The 22,345-nt window shown below is 35.9% G+C and overlaps 1 protein-coding gene across 2 annotated transcripts in view; it reads right to left on the bottom strand.

Moving 5' to 3' along the window:
* Positions 1-16,141, bottom strand: part of MYPN (myopalladin) — an 88,811-nt gene extending 72,670 nt beyond the window's left edge. Inside the window, exons 1-3 of one of the 2 annotated variants that reach the window (XM_065922436.1) lie at positions 15,916-16,141; positions 8,395-8,497; positions 6,441-7,343 (exon numbers count right to left, since the gene is read on the bottom strand). In XM_065922436.1, the coding sequence (XP_065778508.1) occupies positions 6,441-7,342 (902 nt within the window). In that variant the 5' untranslated portion in view covers position 7,343; positions 8,395-8,497; positions 15,916-16,141. The remainder of the gene's footprint in view (positions 1-6,440; positions 7,344-8,394; positions 8,498-15,915) is intronic. The other variant, XM_065922434.1, reaches the window with a different exon arrangement.
* Between the last annotated feature and the right edge of the window lie 6,204 nt (positions 16,142-22,345).

Genomic DNA, 22,345 nt, shown 5'->3' with positions numbered 1-22,345 from the left:
TAAGGATATGTTGTTAAACTGAAGAAAAACTGTTAAAAAAAAATGTAAAGAGAAAACACAAGATTTGGGCTAGTGGTTACCTCTAAGGGGAGGAAGAAGGGACAGGATCAGGAAGACACTCAACTTAAAAATAATACTAATGTGGGCATACAGATAGATGTGCCATTGCTCTTATACTGTATCTGTACTTCTAGATATTCTTCAGTATTTATTTAAAAATGCACATCTTAAGCAATTCAGAAAGTTCAGTCTGGTGATCCTTGTCCATTTTGGGAGTAGAGTTGAGGAGGTTGGGAGATTGATTAGAGAGGGTCAGTGGCCATGTGACCGGGCCTTCTACGGAAATCCTTGGAGATCTTATATTGTAGCCCCTGGAGTTGGTGGCAGCATACAGGCTTCACCCAACTCTTGCCTTGAAAACTTTCACGGTGAAATGATATTTAGCATTGCCCAAGAGGGAGGAGGGCTTCCCTGGTAGCTCAGACAGTAAAGAATCTGCCCACAATGTGGGAGACCTGGGTTCGATTCCTGGGTCAGGAAGATCCCCTGGAGAAAGGCATGGCAACCCACTCTAGGATTCTTGCCTGGAGAATCCCCAAGGACAGAGGAGCCTGGTGGGCTACAGTCATGGGGTCGCAAAGAGTCAGAGACAGCTGAGAAGCTAAGTGCAGCACAAGAGAGAAGAGCAAGAGAGGGTTGCCCTGGGGGCAGCCTACATGGCCAACGTTTGCAAGGGCAGAGATGTGGTTTTCCCATGGGCCAAGTGGATGCTGCAGAAGTTAGCTTGGTTTTCTGTCTGACAACAGATCCTGCCTCAAAGGATGACCAGCTCGGGTGAGGTGACATCAACAGAAAGAGGCTGTGAGGAGTGTGCTGAGGAGTAGGACTGAGAACCAGATGTTAGAACCTTAAGTAGAGATTGCAACATCTGGTGGATTAAGGAATAGAGTCAAGGGCCAGTCCCCCTGGGTGAGGAGGTCTCCAAACAGATTGCAAAAGTTCTTAGCACAAAAACAAACAGCAGTTTGGTTAAAACATTGCCTTTTAGAGAGCTTAATTCAGTAGGTCTGAGGTAGAAGCTGCAAATTTGCATATCCACCAAGATTCCAAGTGACGCTGACCTGTTGGTCCAGAGACCCACTTTGAGTAGCTTGTTCTGGGAGGCTTTTGGAATCTAGTCTCTGTCCCTGTTCTCTGAACTTACCCCAAACCATTTCCTCCTTACTCTTCTTATCCTGGTGTCATTAGTTCCTTCAGTTCCGTAAAGTCAATCGTTGTCTCACTGCCTCATATATGTTATTTCTTCACCCTGCAACACTTTTCTGTAAACCCCACTTTGCTGGGCTAACCTCTCATCATCTTTTCTGTCTCAGCTTAAATACTTTTAGGAAAACCTTCCCTAGTCCATTCTCAAGGTTTGGTCCCTTTGCTATATGCACCCTCCTTTATAATATTTATCACAATTATGATAATGTAATCATTGTGGGATTTTTGCCTGTGATCTTTACTAGATCCTAAGATACATGAAGGCAGGGGATTTTCCTTGTTCACTGCTATAATTTTATTGGCTATAGGAGTACATGGCACATAGTAGATACTTCACATTTGTTGCATGAATGAGTAAATGAAGGTATCTAGATTTTCCCAAAAGGTAGAAGAAAAAGCCCCTAAATAATATAACATTTTAAAATACTTATATAATATTTTACATTACATATCATATATACTTATTTATAATATTTTATATTATTTAAAATATCCTCTGTCTTTATAACTAATTTATTTCCTTTTTATTCCTCAGCATGGCACTCATAGGCCAATGTCTAGAAGTAGCAATAGCAAACTTAACAGCCAAAGCAGAGATCAGCATCTATAAAAGGTACATTTTTACTGCTTCAGAGGGCCATGTACAAGCAAACATACTTAGTGTGACCCAGCTGTACATTCCTGGGAAAAGAATTTCGGGTCAGGATACAAAAAGGGATCATGGCCATTTGCTGTGAATTCCTGCAGACTCTTTCATCTGTGGCTAACGCATGAGTGTATTTCAGCTCCTCCAATGAAGTTATGTCCAAGATTAACAAGCTATCAAAAACAGCTTTAATGATACAGGATCCTACCCTTGCAAAACAATTTCTTCCCAGTCAACTTGGAAATCAACAAATATAGGCCAAAAGGATTTTTCAGTTTGCTAAACTAGAATTATAGAAACATGGGTAAAATATGGAGCACATACCGAGGCACATACATACAAGGTTAGACCTTAGTTGCCAGGTATATGCATTACATTTTCTTGCAAAAATAGGAAAAAGGATACTTTTCTTTTTGACTGTACTATTTTCCTTTATGGTAAACCAAAGAACCTCATTCTTGTAATGCATTTTTAAAGGCATTCTCTCAAAAAAAATCTGTGCTCTTGTTTTGTATGGAGATGCTTTAGGAGTTTCAGAGGTGAGCAAGCAGGCAGGACTGCATGCCTCCTCTACCCCAATCCTCTTCAATCCCAGAAACATAAATTTCATCTTTAAGAACTCTGTGTGTGTGTATGTGTGTGTAAAGTATGTATTGGGGTAACGTAACATATTTATTGTGAGGAGAAAAATGGGAGGAGGAATTACTGCCAAAAGAAGGTTGGAAAAAACCCTGCCCCAGCCTAGCATAACTGGATGTTAGTTCCAAATGTTACCTGTATTTATAGTCCCTTTGTAATGCCAGAGATACTGTGTCCAAATTTCCTAGTGTCCAGGGCATTCTTTGGAATGTCTCCAGTTCCACTACCCTCTCGTTTGCCCTTCAGTCCTACGTTTCTGACTATCTTTTGGATATGGTCCCTCCATCTCCTCAGACTCAACTCATCCACCTCTTCCAGTTTCTCAGACCCTGACAGTGACCCCAGGGTTCTCTGAGGTGCCCAGCTTCAAACTTGTGGAGTCAGTCTTTTACTCATCCTTCCTATCTAGTCAGTCACCAAGTTCAGCTTGGTTTCTTTTCTTCTAATACTACTCCCTCACATCTTTTCTCTGCTTTCCCACAGCCCCTACCCCAGTCTGATATCAGAGTGTCTGATGCCTGTAATACCTTTCACAGCCTCCAAAGTGCCCTTGGGGCTCCATTCATTTGGGGTCTAACTCATTCTTCCAGACCTATTCTACTTAAATTCTCCCTTTTATCTTAGTTTGTCCTTATACACAACTTTAAATGCTTTCCACTTGATTTTGAAACCAAGTCGGAACTATTCTACTTTGCTTTCAAGGCTTTTCGAAATCATCTGGCTCCACTCTTGTCCAGTTAGGTCAGTCTCCTCACTGTTATCTAAAAATATTACTCTGCCAGCATCTGTACTTTTATATAAACATATTGAGTTGATCTGGCCTAAAAGGACCTGTCCCTCTGCCTACGTGTCTGTCTTTTCTCTCATCTTTCCTCACCTGTTGTCCCATGTTCCTCACATAACCAAGTATTTGCAGTTCCCTGAAAACATTTATCTCTGGGCCTTTCCACTTGCTTTTCCTCTTCCACCTTAAGTTTTCTCAACTGAAGTGGCACCTCCAGCATTGACGCTTCCTTCATCCTGCCCCCTAGACCAAATATCAATCTTCCTTTGAGCTGCCATTGCATTCCATGCATACTTCTGTTACAGCCCTTATTACACAGTATTGCAATGTTTTGATCATATGTCTGTCTGATTGCTCTATTAGACTGTGAGCTACCCTCTCAGAATAGTTTTACACTTTGTTTCAAAACAAGGTCCCTAACTTCTAGTAGCTCCCAATTGTTTTGTACTCTCAGTGAGTCACTTTAATAACTCAGTAGGTATTTGTTGAATGAATGAATGATTTAAATTTCTACTTCTTCTTTCTTCAAGGTTCAACTAAAATTCCCTTATGTCTCTGAAGTCTTCTTTGACCTATCTAGTCCTCCAGCCCTTTGTTGTTCTATAAAAATTAGGGTGATTTCTTTATTATCATTATTTTTATTGTAATATAGTATATTTACATGTAATGTTAGTTTCAGGTGTAAATCAAAGTGAATCAGTTTTTATATATATATATATACTTTTTTTAGATTCTTTTTCCATATGAGCCATTACAAAGTATTGAGTAGAGTTAGGATGATTTCTTTAAATGAGGTTGCAAGTTCTATGAGAGCAGGGACATGTGTTTGTATTGCCTCTGTCATTGTATTGGTCACAGTGCTGAGTTTAGAGTAAAAACTAGGTACATATACTTGGTTTCTCATTAAAGCTATATAAATTTTATATGTAGGAAAATAATTTTCATTGAATATTCAAAGTAATGTTCCTAGAATATTCATTGGAAGGACTGATGATGAAGCCCCAATACTTTGGCCACCTGATGCAAAGAGCTGACTCATTGGAAAAGACGCTGATGCTGAGAAAAATTGAAGGCAAAATGAGGAGGGGATGGCAGAGGATGAGGTGGTTAGATAGCATCACTGACTCAATGGACATGAGTTTGAGCAGTGAAGGACAGGGAAGTTTGGCATGCTGCAGTCCATGGGGTTGCAAAGAGCTGAACACAACTTAGCGACTGAACAACAACAACAAAAACAGTCTATTTAGACAATCCTAAGTTTTTTCTTAATATTAATATGATTACTGTGATGAATTCAGAAAATATCTAGTGAAAACATATTAATTTCCTGCCATCAAGCCAGGGGCTGGGATATAGGCATGAATGCTATCACTAAAGAAATTCTTTCCAGGTAAAAATGAGTCTTGCTGTATGGAAGCTGTGTATATTTCTTTCACTCTTAAATTTGCAAATATTTAATTGGTTGACTGAGTAGTTTCTGAGTAACCACCATATTACTTTGTTTTGGGAGGAATGAGTATTTTGTAATTCTCCTGAGTGATTTTTCTCACAAGAGCCCTGAGTCTTTTTTGTGTTTGAGATTGTCATGATTAAGAATGGGGAGGATGAGTCTTGAGTGACCTGGTCTAATTTTTTTGGAAAGGGTCCAATCTATGTCCAGAAACTAGTGGAATGGATAGAGCTAGTCTAAGTAAGCTGTGTCTGTGCCATAACTTGAGTGCTCACCAGCTTACTTGAACTGACCAGATGCCATCGAGTGGTATCCATCACGGTGCTATGATGACATCTTGCCAGCATCAGTGACCAGAGTCCCAGGGAGTGTCATCAGGCATGCACAGAGAAGAAGGGTAGACACTTCCCTTTGTTGTGCACTGTTCCAACCCTTTGCCATGTCTTAGGCCAATTGTCTCACTCCTGATTGAAATCTAAGTCGAGTTTCTTGTTTTTCTGTTTCTTTATCCATCGGTATACTCATAATCTAGTGACTAACGTATTATGCGTGACTGCTATAGGCTAGAAGGTATGCTTGGTGCCCAAGATACTCCTTTCCTCAAGGAGGTCAGTTGTTTAACTAGATAGTAACATGTATAAGCCATTGTAGAAATAGTATTGACTATTGCCTTATGTTGACTCTGAAAAGCAAAATTCAATATATAAATGTGTTTTTAGACCAGAATTCCTTTTATCAATAAGCATACACAAATTAAAATATTATTATTAATACAAGTGCTATTACTGCCCTATAATATGATTATTTTGCAAAAAAGATGATGCCCTGCTTACATACCTAGAATAAATCAAAAAGTATATAATAAATACATGTAAAATAAACTTTAATTGATCTTTACCAATTTTATTGTATCTTTACTCTATCACACTTTTTCTATTATTTGGGTTTTTTTAAAATTAAAAACTACCATAGGTATTTGTTGAGTGTAGATCATAAAGACTTTTTTTAAGCTGTAGGCTGCAGGCCTGTGCTAAGACCGTGGTCATTAGCCACATGTGGACACTTGGAATGTGGCCAGTGCGACTGAGGAACTGAATTCTTAATTGTATTTAACTTTAATTAATTTAAACGTAAAAGCTGATACTCAATCCAGTTCTGATAGAACTTTCAAGTATGTTTGGAACAACTTGGATCTTACAGTGTAGTTTTTCAACTGCATATTTTTTGAAGTCTAAATGCGCATTAAGTATTTCCTAGAAAAATTTAGCATCCATATTGGGATGTGCTATAAGTGCAGAATTCACGTTAGATTTTGAAGCCCTGGTGTGACAAAAGGAATATAAAATGTCTTATTAACAATTTTCATATTGATTACATGTTGAAATGGTAGTGTTTTTTAAATATATTGGTTGAATAATATAGTTTTAAACATCAATTTCACCCCAAGTTATTTTATTTTTTTTTAATGTGACTATTGGAAAATTTTAATTTGCACATGTGTCTAATATTGTACTTCTGTTGGACAGTGTGCTTTAAACTCCGTTTTTCTCAAAGGGAGTATATAATCTTTGAAACCACATACTTGAAAGAGAAAATGAGAAGGGTCACAATAGATGGAAAGTAATCACCAAGCATTACTAGTGGGACATTTTTACCTTACTTGAGGCGGTGGGATTCCTACCACTATGCAATCCAACTGTACTCTGCTTCCCTCTGGAACTTCTCTGCTCCGTAACTTTTGTGTGAACCGCGGAGGTTGCCCCAGAGGTTCCTCATAGTACAAAGAAGAAGGAGAGGACCCGGGGGTGTTGTCTCCACTGGCCGCCTCACCAGCAGCCTGCTCAGCCTCACGCCTCTTAGCTTCCTGCTGTTCCAGCGCGTGGTTCACTTCGTTATCCCTGGTATCTGCAGGGATAGGTATGGGAACCGAAGATCTTTCTCTTCTTTCTGATAGATCTGGGAAACTGGAGCTGTTTTCCTGTATAACTTGGTTTTGCGATTCCAGTTTACTCTTGTGGTTTTTGCAGGCACGAGGTCTAATCCTTTTGGAGCTATGGGCTTTGAACAGGGATGAGAGCTCTTCAATGAAATCGGCAGCCTTATTTAAGAATACTTTTTTGGACTGGGCTTCAGAACTGTACTGTGGCCTTTTTGCCTCCTGGAGGCTCTCTTTAGAGTTGGTAGGGTTTCGAGAGTTATCCTGGCAGAAGTTAGGGTCAAAACTTGATATAGATGAGTGTTTTGTCTGATCAGAAGAAAAACGTTTTCTAGTTTGAGCTTCATCTGCTTTCTCCAGGGGGTCATAATTGATTGCCAATCTTGCCAGATTGACACTTTCATCTAATTCTTCTTGGCTCAGAAAGGCTGAAAGATCTGGAAGGTCATCTTGGCCTCCTCCACCTTCAGCAGCTCCAGAAGAACCCCCAAAATGGAAAGGGTTGGAGGAAGGCTCTGCTCGACTCCTCTCATTGTTTCCCCGATGCCTAGTTTCAGCCAAATAGCTTTCTCTCAGAAGCTGAGATATGGAAGTAGAAGCTTCTAGGCTGTCGTCTTGCATGCTGTCACGAAATAGCAATAATGACAAAATGTTTAGATTATTTCTACAGAATAACAGGTCTGTGTTGATTATAGCATGATAGATACTTAAGAACTTAAACCTTAAAATTAAAATTACCTAATTTTGATAACTTTCACAAAGTTTAAAGACTTCTCAAATTGTAAAATGGAGAGGAACTGAATGAGGTTTCCCTGAAACTGGAAATAAAAGCATGGGTGATTATCACTTTATTAAATTAATCTTTAAATATGAGTTCAATTTTGAAAGCTATGCTATAACTATAGAGCCTTTAAATATAGTTCCTAAGCACAATTTTGATAATATCTATAAAGGGCTTTTAGTTTTAGAGTACTTTCTCATACACAGAGATTTTCTTTCCATCCTTTCCCCTTTCCCCTGAATGTAATAAAATAACAGAAATTAAAAGATTTTGATAAAATAATCTTGTTACTGAAAAATAAAAACTTGATCTAGCTCATGAAAATAAATAATGCTTTTATGACGAGAAACTAATTGTTTTAAATTCAATGTTGTTTGTAGGCTCAATCTGCTCTTGATAACTATAGTGATTTAGCTTTTTCAAATAAGGTATAATTAATTAATTTCTATAAAGGTATGAGTACACCTAGATTTAAAAAAAAATCTCTTAAATTAACATTGGTGAAGAGGGGATATGGAAGACAGGGAAGTGGGGTTCAATACAGGACACTTTTCACTGTATACCATTTTCTTACTTTTAAATTGTAATTATATAAATATGTTATAATTAATTATATATTAGCCTAAGTTATATGAGTTATTTATTCAAAATAAATAATTTGTAAAGTCTTATAAAAATAGTACAGTAATTTTCATTCAGTATAACAACTTTAGCTCAGTCCCCTGGACTGGAAGTCTGGGTAATGCAAACCACTGTCATATTATTGTTACACCCATTTTATTCACTCAGACATTTACTAGAGGGCCAGCACGCTTGTGACCCATAGGCTGTTACTCCTCTCTTTCCTCCTTAAGAGATGTAGCCAACTAATTACAGTATTCTTCCCACTGACCTTCACTTTTTTAAGTCTCCATTCGCTCAGCCACCACCAACCAGTCAGAGCTGGTAATGGAGATGAAGACTGTTTGCCATTCTTGGCTACTGTGTGCCTTGTGCTGGAAAGGTGGAGAGGAAAGTAATATCCTGAATATTTTCGGGCTTTAACATTCTATGACAAATTTTATTTCATTAATTTCTCTTCCTTCTTTTATATGACAACCTCACTTTTAAGAAAAATATTTGTGATACCACAACATATCACAAGTAGGGCTTCTTAGGGACTGCCCTACTTCTCACACTTTTAGAATGCTACTTAAAACTAACTTCCAAATTGACAAGGTAGGCAGTCACCTTGAGAGGACAATTAGAGATGGCTGAAAGGATGACCTACAGCAAAATATTTTTCCGTCTGCTAGCCACAGGCTGAGATTGACACTACAGGAGCCACTTGTTTGAGTGAAGTTTACTTTGCCTCAAAAAAAGATTAATTGAGGGACTTCCCTGATGGTCCAGTGGCTAAGACTCCATGCTCCCAATACAGGGGGCCCGGGTTTGATCCCTGGTCAAGGAACTAGATCCCACATGCTGCAGATAAGACCTGGCACAGTCAAATAAATGAATATGTACTTTAAAAAAGATTAATTGAAAATGCAAAGGGGTTGGATGCGTGTGAAGATTTATCTACAAAGGTATTCATCATAGTATGGATGATACTATTAAAAAAGTGGAACCATGTTCAAGAAAAATTAGTTAAATTATGATATACTCATTAAATAGAACTATATGTCTGTATTAAATTTTGAAGAACACTGAAGGATATACAAAATAGTATATAACAATGTAATTGAGAGCCCAGCAGAAAATTGGTCACTTTGTACATTAACTTTGTAGAGGAACAGTTAAAGATATTAAAATAAGGTGCAAAATGCTATTTGAAATGTGATTAATATACTGGTTGAAAATCCTTTTCATTTGTAAATCAACTATCCCATTAACCTAGTTTGAGTTTATGTATGTATTTAAACATGAGAAGAAAAGTTAAGTGATTTATAAATCAGGATGTCCCCTCTATTCGTTGGACATTACTGTATATTGTGTTTTAATGTGACTTTGTCTTTAACTGTTTAGTTTAAGATGGCTTTTATCTTGGGGCAACATAGAGTGAGCATTGGCTTTGGAATCAGACAAATCTGTTTTCATATTCTGGCTTCATCTATTAGGAGTTGTGTGACTTTGAGAAAATTACCTAACTTCTCATCTGTGAAACATGGAAAATATCTATTTCCCAGGGGAGTGAGGATTAATAACATTATGAATGCAAATCTCTTAAAACAGGGCCAACCACTATAGTGAGCACTCAACTGATGTTAGTAAAAAGATAATACTTAGGTAAAAGGTGATGTTAATGTTGAAGAACTTCCAAAAAGTTTATATTTATGGTGCAAATACAGAATAAAATACTCATATAAGTAATTACTGCTCTCTGCAACAATTTTTTTTCCTTTTTTTAAAGAAAAAGAGCCAATTAAGGTATAAATGTGTACCTGTTCTGATGCTTAGTCACGAGAAATTATTATAACAAAAATTCCAAGTGTTCAAAATTAAGGATTTCTTTAATGTTTGAATGTAGCATTTGTTACCTAACACTTTGGTTCAAATTCTAATCCTGACAGTTTCTAGCTGTATAAACTCAAGAAAGTTACTTAAACTCTATAAACCTCAGTTTACTTGTTTGTAAAACAGGGATAATAACGTAGCCATCTCACAGGCTGAAGGGTTAGTAAATGTGCTTGGCATTTAGTAAACAGTCAATATAGGGTAGTTACTATTATTTATTAATGTTTAACAACTGTGGCCACATACCATGATAAGAAATGGAAGTAAAACTAGTGAAATGACTTGATGCAAGGACACACTTTGAGGAGAAATTGAACTCTAATATGTAGTTAATTTAGCATATCTATACCTCACTGAAATAGTTTCATGAACAAACTATGCTGTTTTCAGATCTTTGTACATATCTTTGCTCAGGCTGCTCCCTGTCTTCATGTCTTTTTGCTATCTTATTGGCCCAAGTCCTATACAATCTTCAACTCTTAGCTGAGACTTGGCCCTAGGATTTCTTCTTTTTCCTGAATTCGGTCACTGTCCAATATGCTCCTCAACTTCACTGTCTTAACCCTCAAACACAGCCCTTATTTCAGTATATATTTGCCTTTTACTTTTTTGTCTCCCTCATTTTGTTTTGTATACCGTCATCTCTGTGCATGCACAGCATATAGAAGGTAATCAAAAAGTATCTGTTGAATTATTTTGTTCATTAGAACTTCCTACTAAATCTATTGTTTTTAAGTTGCAGACCAAAGTAAGACAGATAAATAGAAATATTTACAGAAGAAATTTATAGACACAAAGAAAAAATATAAACTGGCAAAAGCAGTAGGAAATTCAAAGTGACTTTCAAATAAAAATGTATTTATGGTGAATAAAACAACTGGAATTACGTGTTTTTTTAATACCAGAAGTATCAAAGAACATCTGATTGTAATAAAAAAAAAAAAAACTGGGTTTGAATCTCAAGTCCAACACTAAATAATTTTGCTATCTTGAGCAAGTCACTTAATGAGTCTGAATCTCAATTATACTCATCTATCAAATGGGGTAATAACAATTTCATCTCAGTTAGTTCTTAGGTGGAACTGCATATATAAATTGTTAAACTGATAAATACTACCTAAAATAGGAAACATGAACATGTATTACTTTCTGTTTCAAGCATTAATTTTAAAACTATCTGTATAAAATTTAACACTTTTAAAAAACTTAAGAACTATTATGGATAACCCCGCTTGCATTTATTCATCCAATAAATATTAATTGAGCATTCACTATGTGCCAGGTACTGTTCTAGGCCCTGAGGATTCATCAGTGAAAAGACAAAGTCCTTGCCCTCATGGAGTTGACATTCTAGTGGAGAATATATAAATGTTAAGAAGAAAAATAAAGTAGGGCACGGGAATAGAGAATGATGGGGTAGAGAAGAGAGCATGCTATTTAGGCTAGGGGTATCAGGCAAAGCTTCTCATGCAGTGGAGAAGTTAGCCACGTGACCATTTGGGAGGAAGAATATTCCTGACTGAGGAAGCAGTAGGCGTCAGTGCCAGGGAAGGTGAACGTTTGGTGTGTTTGAGTGAAGCCCGGTGTCCCAGGAGGTGAGTGAAAAAGAAGAGTAGAGGGCTAGGGCGTGTGAAGCCTTTCAGACCATAGGAAAGACTTTGAGTTTTATGAAACATGTGAATGGGAAACACCTTTAAAATTTTTTGAAGCAGATAACATGGTTTTGAAAAAGTTCAACTGTGGCTGCTATGCAAAGAATGCAAGAAATGATGCTAGTTGGGATCAGTGAGTGGTATCAGTGGGAAGTAGCAAGAAATGGTCAAATTTGAGGTATCTTTTGAAAATAGAGCTAGTATGATCTTCTGATGGATTGAAAATGGAATACAAGAGAAAGAGCAGAGTCAAGAGTGACTCTAGTATTTGTAGCCTAAACAACTAGGTGAATGGTGGAATTATTTACTGGGATGAGGCAGAAGCAGGTTTTAAGAAGTGTTCTCTTGGACATTTCATTTGACAGAAGTCAAAGTTCTCTTAGACATTTCAACTGGTGTGTTCAGAGTGCTAAACACTGGACATTGCTTCCTTCTTTCTGCTGCTTATAAAATTGAAACAGATATTCCGCCATTTTCAAAATAAGAATCAGTAAATATCCTTGGAAACAGATTGTGGTTTTGATGAAATGGTCTTAGGTTTGAAATGAGGCAATTAATGTGGCATCAAGACCAACTTCAGTAAATCATGTAAATTAATTTACATAGAATGCTTACTGAATGTTCTTTGCTTTATTTTGCTAAATATCTCTATTATTTTTTCCCCTATGAATTTGCCAGAAAAAGAGATCTCATCTCAGAACTTGCTTAAAATTTAAGAGTCTGGTTTATAAAAACAAAACTTGATGCTGATACCTTTGGACATATTTCTCAACTCTTATTAATGCAACAATATTCTTCTGTAGGTTCTAAGATGACCTTATTGTTAGAAATATCATGAGTTACTAACTCATCTTTTGGTTATAATATGGATGTTTAAAGAGGGGCTTTGACAAAGAATTTGCAAAACCTTATATGAAGTAATTTTGATTCAAACATGATTACTGAAGTTTTCTGGCTATAAAGTACTCTTAGATATTAAGTGAAAAAGCAAATCTGGTGCTGAAAGAAAGAAAGAAAGTGAAGTCTCTCAATTGTGTCCTACTCTTTGCAACCCCATGGACTGTAAGCCTACCAGGCTCCTCCATCCATGGGATTCTCCAGGCAAGAATACTGGAGTGGTTTGCCATTTCCTTCTCCAGGGAATCTTCCCAACCCAGGGAGACAACCCGGGTCTCCCACATTGCAGGCAGATGCTTTACTCTCTAGATCAACACAAAAACAACCTAATATGTAATAGTTAACTTTGCCTAGAATAGGAAAAGATAGATGTCTTTAAGTAACTCACCTCTAAACAGAGGATGAACAGAATTATCCTGCTTACTTCATAGGGTTTTTTTGTGAAAGAACTTTATTTTTTTTAAAGGTTATTTTTAATTTTTATTTTAAAAGTCTGTATTGACTTTGTTACAATATTGCTCCTGTTTTATGTTTTGGTTTTTTTGGCCACGAGGCATGTGGGATCTGAGCTCCCCAACCAGGGACTGAACCCACAACTTGCTGTGCTAGAAGGCGAAGTCTTAACCACTGGACTACCAGGTAGAACACTATACAAAATTAAGGTAATCCTTTGCATCAGTATAAAGGATACTGAAACCAGAGCCCAAAGTTAGTATTTAATCTGAAATATTGAAAAAAAGTAGTGTAGAAGTAAATTCTATGACCCATGAAAAGGTTAATGGAAGCCAAGTATGAAGGCTTCAGGATTCTAGGGTGACTACCAAACCCTTCACAAAAATGAAGTTTTATTTCACTGTCAATTCACCATTCATGATGAACTTAGTTCTTATACAGGAAGTCCCAAATAAGAAAACTTTGTCAATCCTCATTAACTCAAAGATTCATTTTAAGTAAGAAAAATAAGAAAAAAATTTAAACATTTTCAACCTTCTTCAGTCTCCTAATATTTGTGTCAATTTCCCTTAGGTGGTTAAGGATTTGAAAAGCAATAACTTCCTTAATTGACATATTTGCTTGATTGGGAAAGGAACAAATACCCCAAATAGGTTTGTGACCTCAAGATCTAGTTGGAATTCAAGCCCTTGGTGGGAAGGCTCTGCTGGGCCCATCCCAGACCATGGGGTGCCCTGTGACTCCAAGTGGAGGTCTATGTAACACACAAAGTCTGTATAGAGCTCGTCAAGGTGACTCTAATTATACATGAGCTCTAAGAGCTCTTTAATAATTGCAGGTAAATAGTCACACCAACTTTTGTGCCGACCAAATATGAAGCTACTAAACATATGCTCCTAGTTACTCAACAGACCATTTTGTCGGTATCTGGGTTGTTCGCTTTAAGCAAAAGTACAGTGCTATAGCAGTTCTAAAGCTCTTTGTCAGCTGTAAAGCACCATAGAAACTTAAGAAAATATCTCTGATAAAGCCTTCTTTATTTCTTAAGAGAGGGAAAAAGTTAAAAAAATCTTTTCATTTTTTTTGTCTTGTTATAGGCAATAACACCATGCAATAAGCAATGCCTTTGTCAAATCTCAATGTCAGTGAAGGAAACTAATTATTCTGGGGTTGGCAGTCTCATTCATCTTATATTTTCAGGTTAATGAGTTGAGTTCATTACTCCTATTGTGTATATGAGTTAACTATTAAAAAAATCTAGCTGTCACCTTTTCATATATTAGCTTTAGCCCATTAAAGATTTTTCACAGTGAAACCCAATTTACCTGCAGTCTCATTTCTTCAAAAGTAAATTTGAAAATTCATCTCTATAAATCTCAAAACCTAGTCGGGATACAAACTTATTCAATTTCTTGTGTCCATAAATTGTGGTTTTGAGTCCGTTCCACTGAATATGTGCCTTTGTAAGCACCTTGAGCTGGAAAGTGTATTCTGTTACACAATAGATGTATTAGAGTCTGGAATAGAGTCTTATTCAAAATTATAGACATATAGAACACTAGGGCTTTGATACATTGTCTCAAGTTCCAATAGCATTAGCCATATTCTATAAGTGGGAATAGAGACAAACCTCCAGAATTTGGATAATGTCCAACTGTTTGTTTCATAGTCCATTATTATAAGATTCTGTAATGTTTATAATTTTGTCTCCTGACAAAGTTAGTGTGCATATATTTCAGATTTCATGAGATGGTCTTGATTTGAAATCATTTGCATATTGTCAAATTGTATATCAGACAGCTTACATAAATTTTTGTTTAAAAATATGTTTATTAAAAAAATATGTTTATTGTAGCTATAAGTTTAGATATTCTAGTTTTGTAGAAAAGGATTATACGTAAAATATGTGAAGTTAAGAGTTATTATTAAGGAGACGCTAAAAAGTTATAACAAATTTTTAATTTAAACCTTATAGAATTCATTTTATCATTACCAGTATTAGTTGAATCATAATTAGTTGAATCATAATTTTTTGAGAAAGGAAACTGGTTATCTGTTTTATTTCTATCAAACTGATTGATGCTAGTATCTTTAACAAGTATGAGGAAAACGAAAAAAAATCTGTTGATAAGATAGTAAAATTTCTTAGCGTTCTTACTGTCATGTTCACTTTTGGGAAATGGAAATACAGATTTACTCATGTTCTCTTTTTCTTTGCTTAAATGATTATTAAAAAATAATTCAAGCTGTGCATCTAATTACTGCTAATAGTGCAATGTACCAGGCCAAACACTTGCGACTGACTGTCAAGTCAGTCTTTCTGCTGCAGCTGAAAAGGGAGGGAGAGAGAGAGGGAGGGAGGGAGAGAGAGAGAGAGAGAGAAAGGAGAGAAAGAAAGAGCAATGTCCTTTGAGCAAGACTTTCTGCAGCTGTTGTGTACATTAATCCAGGGAGCAGATCTCCCAGCTCTAAATATAGCAAGCATATCCTTTTACATGATAAAAAAATGTTAAATGAAAGTCTTTAACCATGGAGTCATATTATTTTAGGTTTGATTTCCTTTAAAAAGGAAATAGGCATTGCACACATATTCTCCATACAAACACCATTATTTTAATAAAAGGATGTATGGAAAATGCCAATGATACACACAACATGTCACGACTTCCTCTGTTGAGATATTTTCCTTTAGGACCCGAAGGTTGTGATCTCTGAGGGTCTCATCAATCCCCTGTAAAATCTAACCATGTAGAAAACTTTATTTTTCATGTAATTTTGTGTCCCGTCATACATAATTAGGAAGTTAGCCTCGGTTTCGTTCCACACAACAGAAATTAGGTCTCTGAAATACCCCCTTTCCCATTGTCAGTTTCTTGTTATCAAAGCACACTCGAGAACTTAAATCTGGATATTACCTTTCTTTTTTTAGTTGACCCAGATGAGGATGTCCAACCCAGGCACTCCACTGTGATGATAATTATCCAAGGAGAACTTTTAGATGAAAGCCCAGGAGAACAAGAAAATTCTTCACGCCCTTGGAAATAGAGAGTAGCCGTCCATAGAGAGTGAGGAGTTAACCTTAGTTTCAGTGAAGATGGCTGTTAGAAGCTGGACAACCTGTCACCACCGGAGCCAGAGCATTTGTCAGCTCACAGGTCCCAAGTTATTTTGAGCTGTATGAACCATGTGCCTGTGAAACATTCCACCTGATTGGATGGGAGAACACTGAGCAAAGGCATTCCACAGCAGGACAGCACCTATGGGCAGCGGGGGTCAATCGGTTTTCCCACCTTAGAGTTTCACTTACAGCTAGAGGCCCAAGTTGTTTATTGATTTGTGTTTAGAATTAATACTGGATTCAGGATAGCACATTCAAAGAAAATGGCATTATTTTTGAAATATTTCAAAATTCTTAATTTTTAAGAGAATTAATCTTAATTCATGGGGAATTTGCTCTCATTTAATCACTGGTCCATTTCAGGAAATTTGGCTGTGAAAAGCCAGCATGAAGGGGAAGTCTAACATTTTAAAGCTGAGAGGGTTTTTTTTGGTTTGTCCAAAAGCTTAGCAAAAGCAGAGACTATAACTAACATTAAAAGTTGGTAACTAAAAAAATAAATAAATAAATAAAAGTTGGTAACTAAAGATCACAGAAAAAATGGAGAGGAAAAAGCCATCAGTCTGAGAATAAACCTGGTAACAAATTAGTTTGAACAAAGTTTTTCAGAAAAAAATAATCAGATACTGTTTAAAAGTCTAAATTACTGTATAATGTAATATATTGCAACTTCTGTTCATTTATTACTATTCTGGAATAATTTTTTTGTATATTATTTTGAAAAGGTCTATGCCAGATTTCTTCTTTCACAAGCATTACTGAACAAGAAAAAGAATCCTCAACCAAACCAACATCTGCTGAAAAACTCACTTTGTCAAGCATAGACTCTTTGATATGATTTCATACTTGTTCAGAATATGAATTTGGAAAAAAAATTTAGCCCCATTATTTCAATCTTGGTGGAAGCCTGGGTCTTGAAAATTCAGATAAATGCGATTAGTTGTTTCTTAAAAGGGTCATTCTTAGATTTGTGTAGCATAAAATACATTGGTTTAAACCAGCTTTTTAAAATCACCAACTACTTGCATAATTTCTTCTTCTTCATTCATTCAGCAAATATTCATCTAATTAATGCCCACTATGTACCAGGTACTGGGTATGAAGCAGTGCTCAGTTGTGTCCGACTCTTTGCGACCCCATGGACTGTAGCCCCCCAGGCTCCTCTGTCCATGGAAAATATACTGATTCTTGACCTTATGGTATTTACTAGAGATTTTGGGGTTTTTTTTAACCTTTTTCAGTCACCTTGAGACTCTATAATGTATTGAATAGATTTAAAATTTGTTTGCTATGGTCAAATCAGAAGCTTCACTACACCTTTTGTTAAAGAACTTTGAAATTACATGGGCGGAATGAAAAAGAGTATTGAAAACTTTAAAATAATCCAGGTCAAAAGAACAGTTACTGAGGAGGGAAGAAGGCACAAGAAGAGCTGAGTTAAGTGGATAGATTATTTTCATTACTGCATTAATCTAAATCATCAATATACATAGTTGTTTGCTCTCTTACCTAGTCCTGTTCTGAAATTAACCTACTTAATTGTGTTTCTGCATTTTCTATTTATGTAGATGCCCCAAAGATTTCTTTTTATTTAAAGAGGATTTTCTCCCCATTTATCCCATTCAGATCTTGAGGCATAATCAGTATAAGGACTACTAAGTCTTGAGTAGGAACAGGGAAAAACAGAACCTCTGTTTCATTTAGCAACATAGATGTGCTACAGTTTGATCTTCCAAAGGGAAATGTTCACACACACTGTAAGTGAATACATTTTTACTTCCTTGAAAACTCTTCCATTATAAACCTGATATCCTACCTTTCACCCAGGTATATGGAACACTGAGGTGGGAGGAGACCCATACTGAAAGATAAAATAGAGTTGGTTGGGCAGTAGAATTAGGAATTAATAGGAAGAATTAAAATCCATTTTTTAAAAAAGTTACAAAAGAAAGACAAAAAATTTCTGAATAGCAGTAATATTTCTCTTCTCATTTTTACTGTAACATTTTCAAATATATATAGTGTAAAATTTTTTTGAGCTCTTTGGGGGAAAAAGATGCATATAAATACTTTATATTACACCTTGCATACAATACATGAACCTTGTATTCTAGTTTTTAAAAATTGGTTTCTGCTCCCAAGTAATATAATATAACTTGCATATCATCTTACATTACACCACAAACCTACTAGTTGAGATTTTAACAGAGTTTATTGGTACAAAGAATAATTCTTAAAGCTTAAAAAAAATCTAAATCCAACATAGTTAAAAACAAAATTCATAAGCATCAGGTAAACACAAGGTTACATGTCTTAACCATTCCCCACAAAGTTGAGTGGCCCATCTAACACACGTGTTTATTGTGGTTTGAACATGATCTTGTGCTTGCCTTCAGCTGTTTTCTGAATTCAGTAACTCAGTTATAGAAACAATTTACTCACACTGGGGTGATCCACAGGAATATCAAAGAATTTGGAAGATTTATGATAGAGGAAGTCTTCACTTGGAGAATAAGTGTGTAAGAATCTGTGCTAGCAGATTCATATAAAATTTTTGTGTTTGCTATTTTTCCAAATTGCTATAGATTTTTATCCTTTAAAAGAAATTTCTCACCTACTCCAAATTTTCAATGAGTTTTGCTTAAAGTTCATAGATTTATACTGAAGTATGTATCAGATGAAAAGACAACAATCCTCTATATCTAATTTTTAAAGAATAGAGACATATATTATTTTCTAATCTTTGCTAATGAGAAAAACACAATAGAGACAAGTTCTTGACCATCCAAAACAATGTATGTATGGTAGATTATAGAGGGCCGTATACAAACATGATACAATGTAATTGAGAACTACAGTTAAATCCTAAGAAATGCCTTTTTCGTCTCAACGGTACTGAAAATATTTGCTTAAAACTAAAACTAAAAAAAGAATTTAAAAAGCTGTAAGTTCAAAACATTTTTAGTTTTACAAACTAAAAGCATTTTTAAAAACTATAAACAGAATACTTATTATCCTGAAAAGTAAATTTGATTACCTGTCCCAGGAGAAGGACCATTCCTATATCAATCAACCAGGATCAGCCAAAGCCCAAATCTCACTGCCTAACTTGAGTCAGCCACAAAAGTAGCATGAAGGAAATGTGATATTGCCCTGCCAGAGTAATGAAGAGTATTTACAGGGTTCCGTGGCAGATCCAGGGACAGTCATTTAGAACAGATTGCTCTTTCAGATCGACTTTAATAACTCAGTCTGCATGGTGTTCTTAGCCTGGATTGAGGGTGGGGGTGGATAATGACTAAGATGACTAAGGAAATAAGACTTTCTTGATTTCTTCTTAGATGAATAGGATAATAATGATAACATTTTAAAGAATAAAATGTAAGGAATGCACAAAATAGCCATGTGCAGGATGCATGTGACATGTGTAAACACCTTTACTTGATACAAAACTGAAAGTATGGTTGATAGTTTAAATAAAGTAAATATGGGAAAATAATCAATTATTGTAATACTTAAATGTGTGCCCAGTTTGGGGGTAGGTTAAAGCCTTACTGTATGGTTTCCATGAAAGCACAGTAAGTCTTCCTTTACTTGTGGTTTTGATATGGAGAACATATCAACATTTACACTTTTAAGGAAGTATTTCCATGAAGAAAATCTGTTCCTAGAGTTTTTTAATTTTAAAAAGAGCATCTATGATTCACAGTAAGTTATTGAAGAAATCCAAGACAATTAGTATCAGGCATGTAATCCTGAGGTCTACAATTGATTCCTACTGCTCCCCACATTGATGTCATGCTTATATCAATGCACACAGAAGCTTATAATTTCAGTAGAAATAAGTTAACATTCCTTAACTGCTTGCTAGGCACTATGCTAGGCTCTTTATGGACATTGTGCTTTTTAAATATTATTTTTTACTGGAGTATAGCTGCTTTTGGATATTGTGCTTTATTTTACATATTCCTTCAACAATCTATAAAGTAGGTACTGTTAAAATTCTCATTTAAGAACCTGGGGCTTAGAAAGAAGTTAAAACTTGCTTAGGGTCACACAATGGGTGAGTGACTGAGCCAGGATTAAACCTAAGACTAACTGTCTGTGTTCTTTAACTATTGCACATATTAAAAGTTTACATTTCTGTGGTACTTGCAAAAAAAATTTTAAAGGGTAAAAATAAGCATAAAACCTACTCTTCCTTTAAGTATTTTAAGGAAACACGTAGAATTTCGTTTAAAATTTTTCTGACAGACGCCAATGCTGAGATTCTTTTGCATGACTAAACAAACAAGCAAAAAGAGAAAAAACAGAAAGAAAGAAAGCAAATGCTTTCAGAAACATTCTATCTGCAATATTTTAGCCGAGAACATGAATTGATATATAGACCAAAACATGAGGCATTAATGATGAAAGATAGGACATTGAAAGTCTGTCTCAATGTTTTGAAAGACCTATTTTTTTTTCTATTTATGATAATCATTTTGCTCAGACAGTTTAAAAGCTTTATTCTTTCAAAAGTAAGTTTAAATGCTTTGTGTTATTTCTTAGCACATCAACATGGGTCAGTAATTTTTTTTGCAAATTAAGGGTAGAAAAATAACAGTTGAAATATTTTCTCTTCATAACAGTATCACAGAATATCTTAAATGCCAGTGTGCTAGGCTCTGGGGGGTTCCACTCAGATTCTATTTTTGGGCAGTTTGGACATCTCAGAAAGCTGAAACCAGAGTTTGCTGTTCTTATGCATGACCCGAATAATTGCACTAACACTAGTTACCTGAAGGAAAGGAAATGGGAATGAACTTTTCATCCTAGTGTACTCTGACAGGAGCAGCCTTTATCTCTTATTCAACATGCACAGCAACCCTGAAAAGGTATTGTCATTTGCATGTTATAAGAAGGAAGTGTGTTGTTAGTCAAGCTCAGCCGTGTCTGACTCTTTATGACCCCATGGACTATAGTCCGCCGTTCCCTTCTCCAGGGGACCTTCCCGATCCAGGGATCTAATCCTCCCACACTGCAGGCAGATTCTTTACTGTCTGAGCCAGCAGGGAAGCCCATAAGGAGGAAGCTAACATTTAAAGAAGTTTAGCTTTCCCAAAGTTACCCAACCGCTGAGCTGCACGGCTGGTGAACTTAGACCTAGGCCTCTTAGTTTTAAACGTATTCTTTATTCATTGGCCTCCACTGCCTTCTCATGAAGAATGATCATACAGGCTAGTTAAAAAATCAGAAATCATCCAAAGAAGAAAACTCACTATTATTTTCATATGTATTGATGGACAAAGGATTATTGAAGTTATCACTTTAATTTTAGGGACTTGGTGTTTATTTAACAGAATCTAGAAGAGAACAGAAAAATAGCATATGACTAAGACTTGGACTGTTTTCACAAAGACGACTCAATAAAATTGGTTGACTAAAATAGCAAGGACTAATATACATTTCTGAGAAGTTATCTTATTACATGAAGTCTATCAAAATGAATTTGTATTTTATACCGCTAATCAAGTTCACATTTTTATTTGCATAAATGGACCTACCCATTTGGTGTGTCTTGCGTTAACAAACTTCCTATCAAATAAAGGCATTGTACTTTAACAGAGGAAGACCTGGAAAACCTTTTTTATTTTGCCTCTTCACCCAATTGTTTTTCATTCCAAACTGAGAATGGATTAGTTAAAACCTAGTCTAATCAAAGGTCTCCCATTAATATCCTTGAGATCCTCTTCTTTCATCTTCTAACCTAGACAATAAACTTTAATTAAAAATATGGGTGAGGCAATTCCCTGGTGATCCAGTGGTTTGGACTTGGCACTTTCGTTGCCATGGGCCTGGATTTGATCCCTGGTCAAGTAACTAAGATCCTACAAGACACATGGTGCAGTAAAAAAAAAAAAAAATGTGGGTGATAATGTCAATGAAAGAAATAAGCAAATAGGTAATGTCAAAGGGGAATTAAACACAAAAATTTACCACAGAGTAAACTGAGCTGGGGATAAATCTTTTTGTAGTCAGCCCACTGACCAGACAGTATTCTGCAAATTTCAATTAGGAATAAGAAAAATATTAGTATAATCAGAAATGTGATCATCTTGATCCTGTAAAATATTAGTCTTTCTGGTCTGATCTGCTACTTTTCTACACAAATCCTTGTCTCCAAAAATTTCAACAATATTTCCTTGCTTTATCTTTCCTTCTTGCCTTTATCTTTCCTTCTTTCT

The sequence above is a fragment of the Muntiacus reevesi genome, chromosome 2 (genome assembly GCF_963930625.1).
Source record: "Muntiacus reevesi chromosome 2, mMunRee1.1, whole genome shotgun sequence".
NCBI classification, from domain to species: Eukaryota; Metazoa; Chordata; class Mammalia; order Artiodactyla; family Cervidae; genus Muntiacus; species Muntiacus reevesi.
The sequence above is the reverse complement of the archived record's forward strand: the minus strand, read 5'-3'. Positions and strand labels throughout refer to the sequence as shown.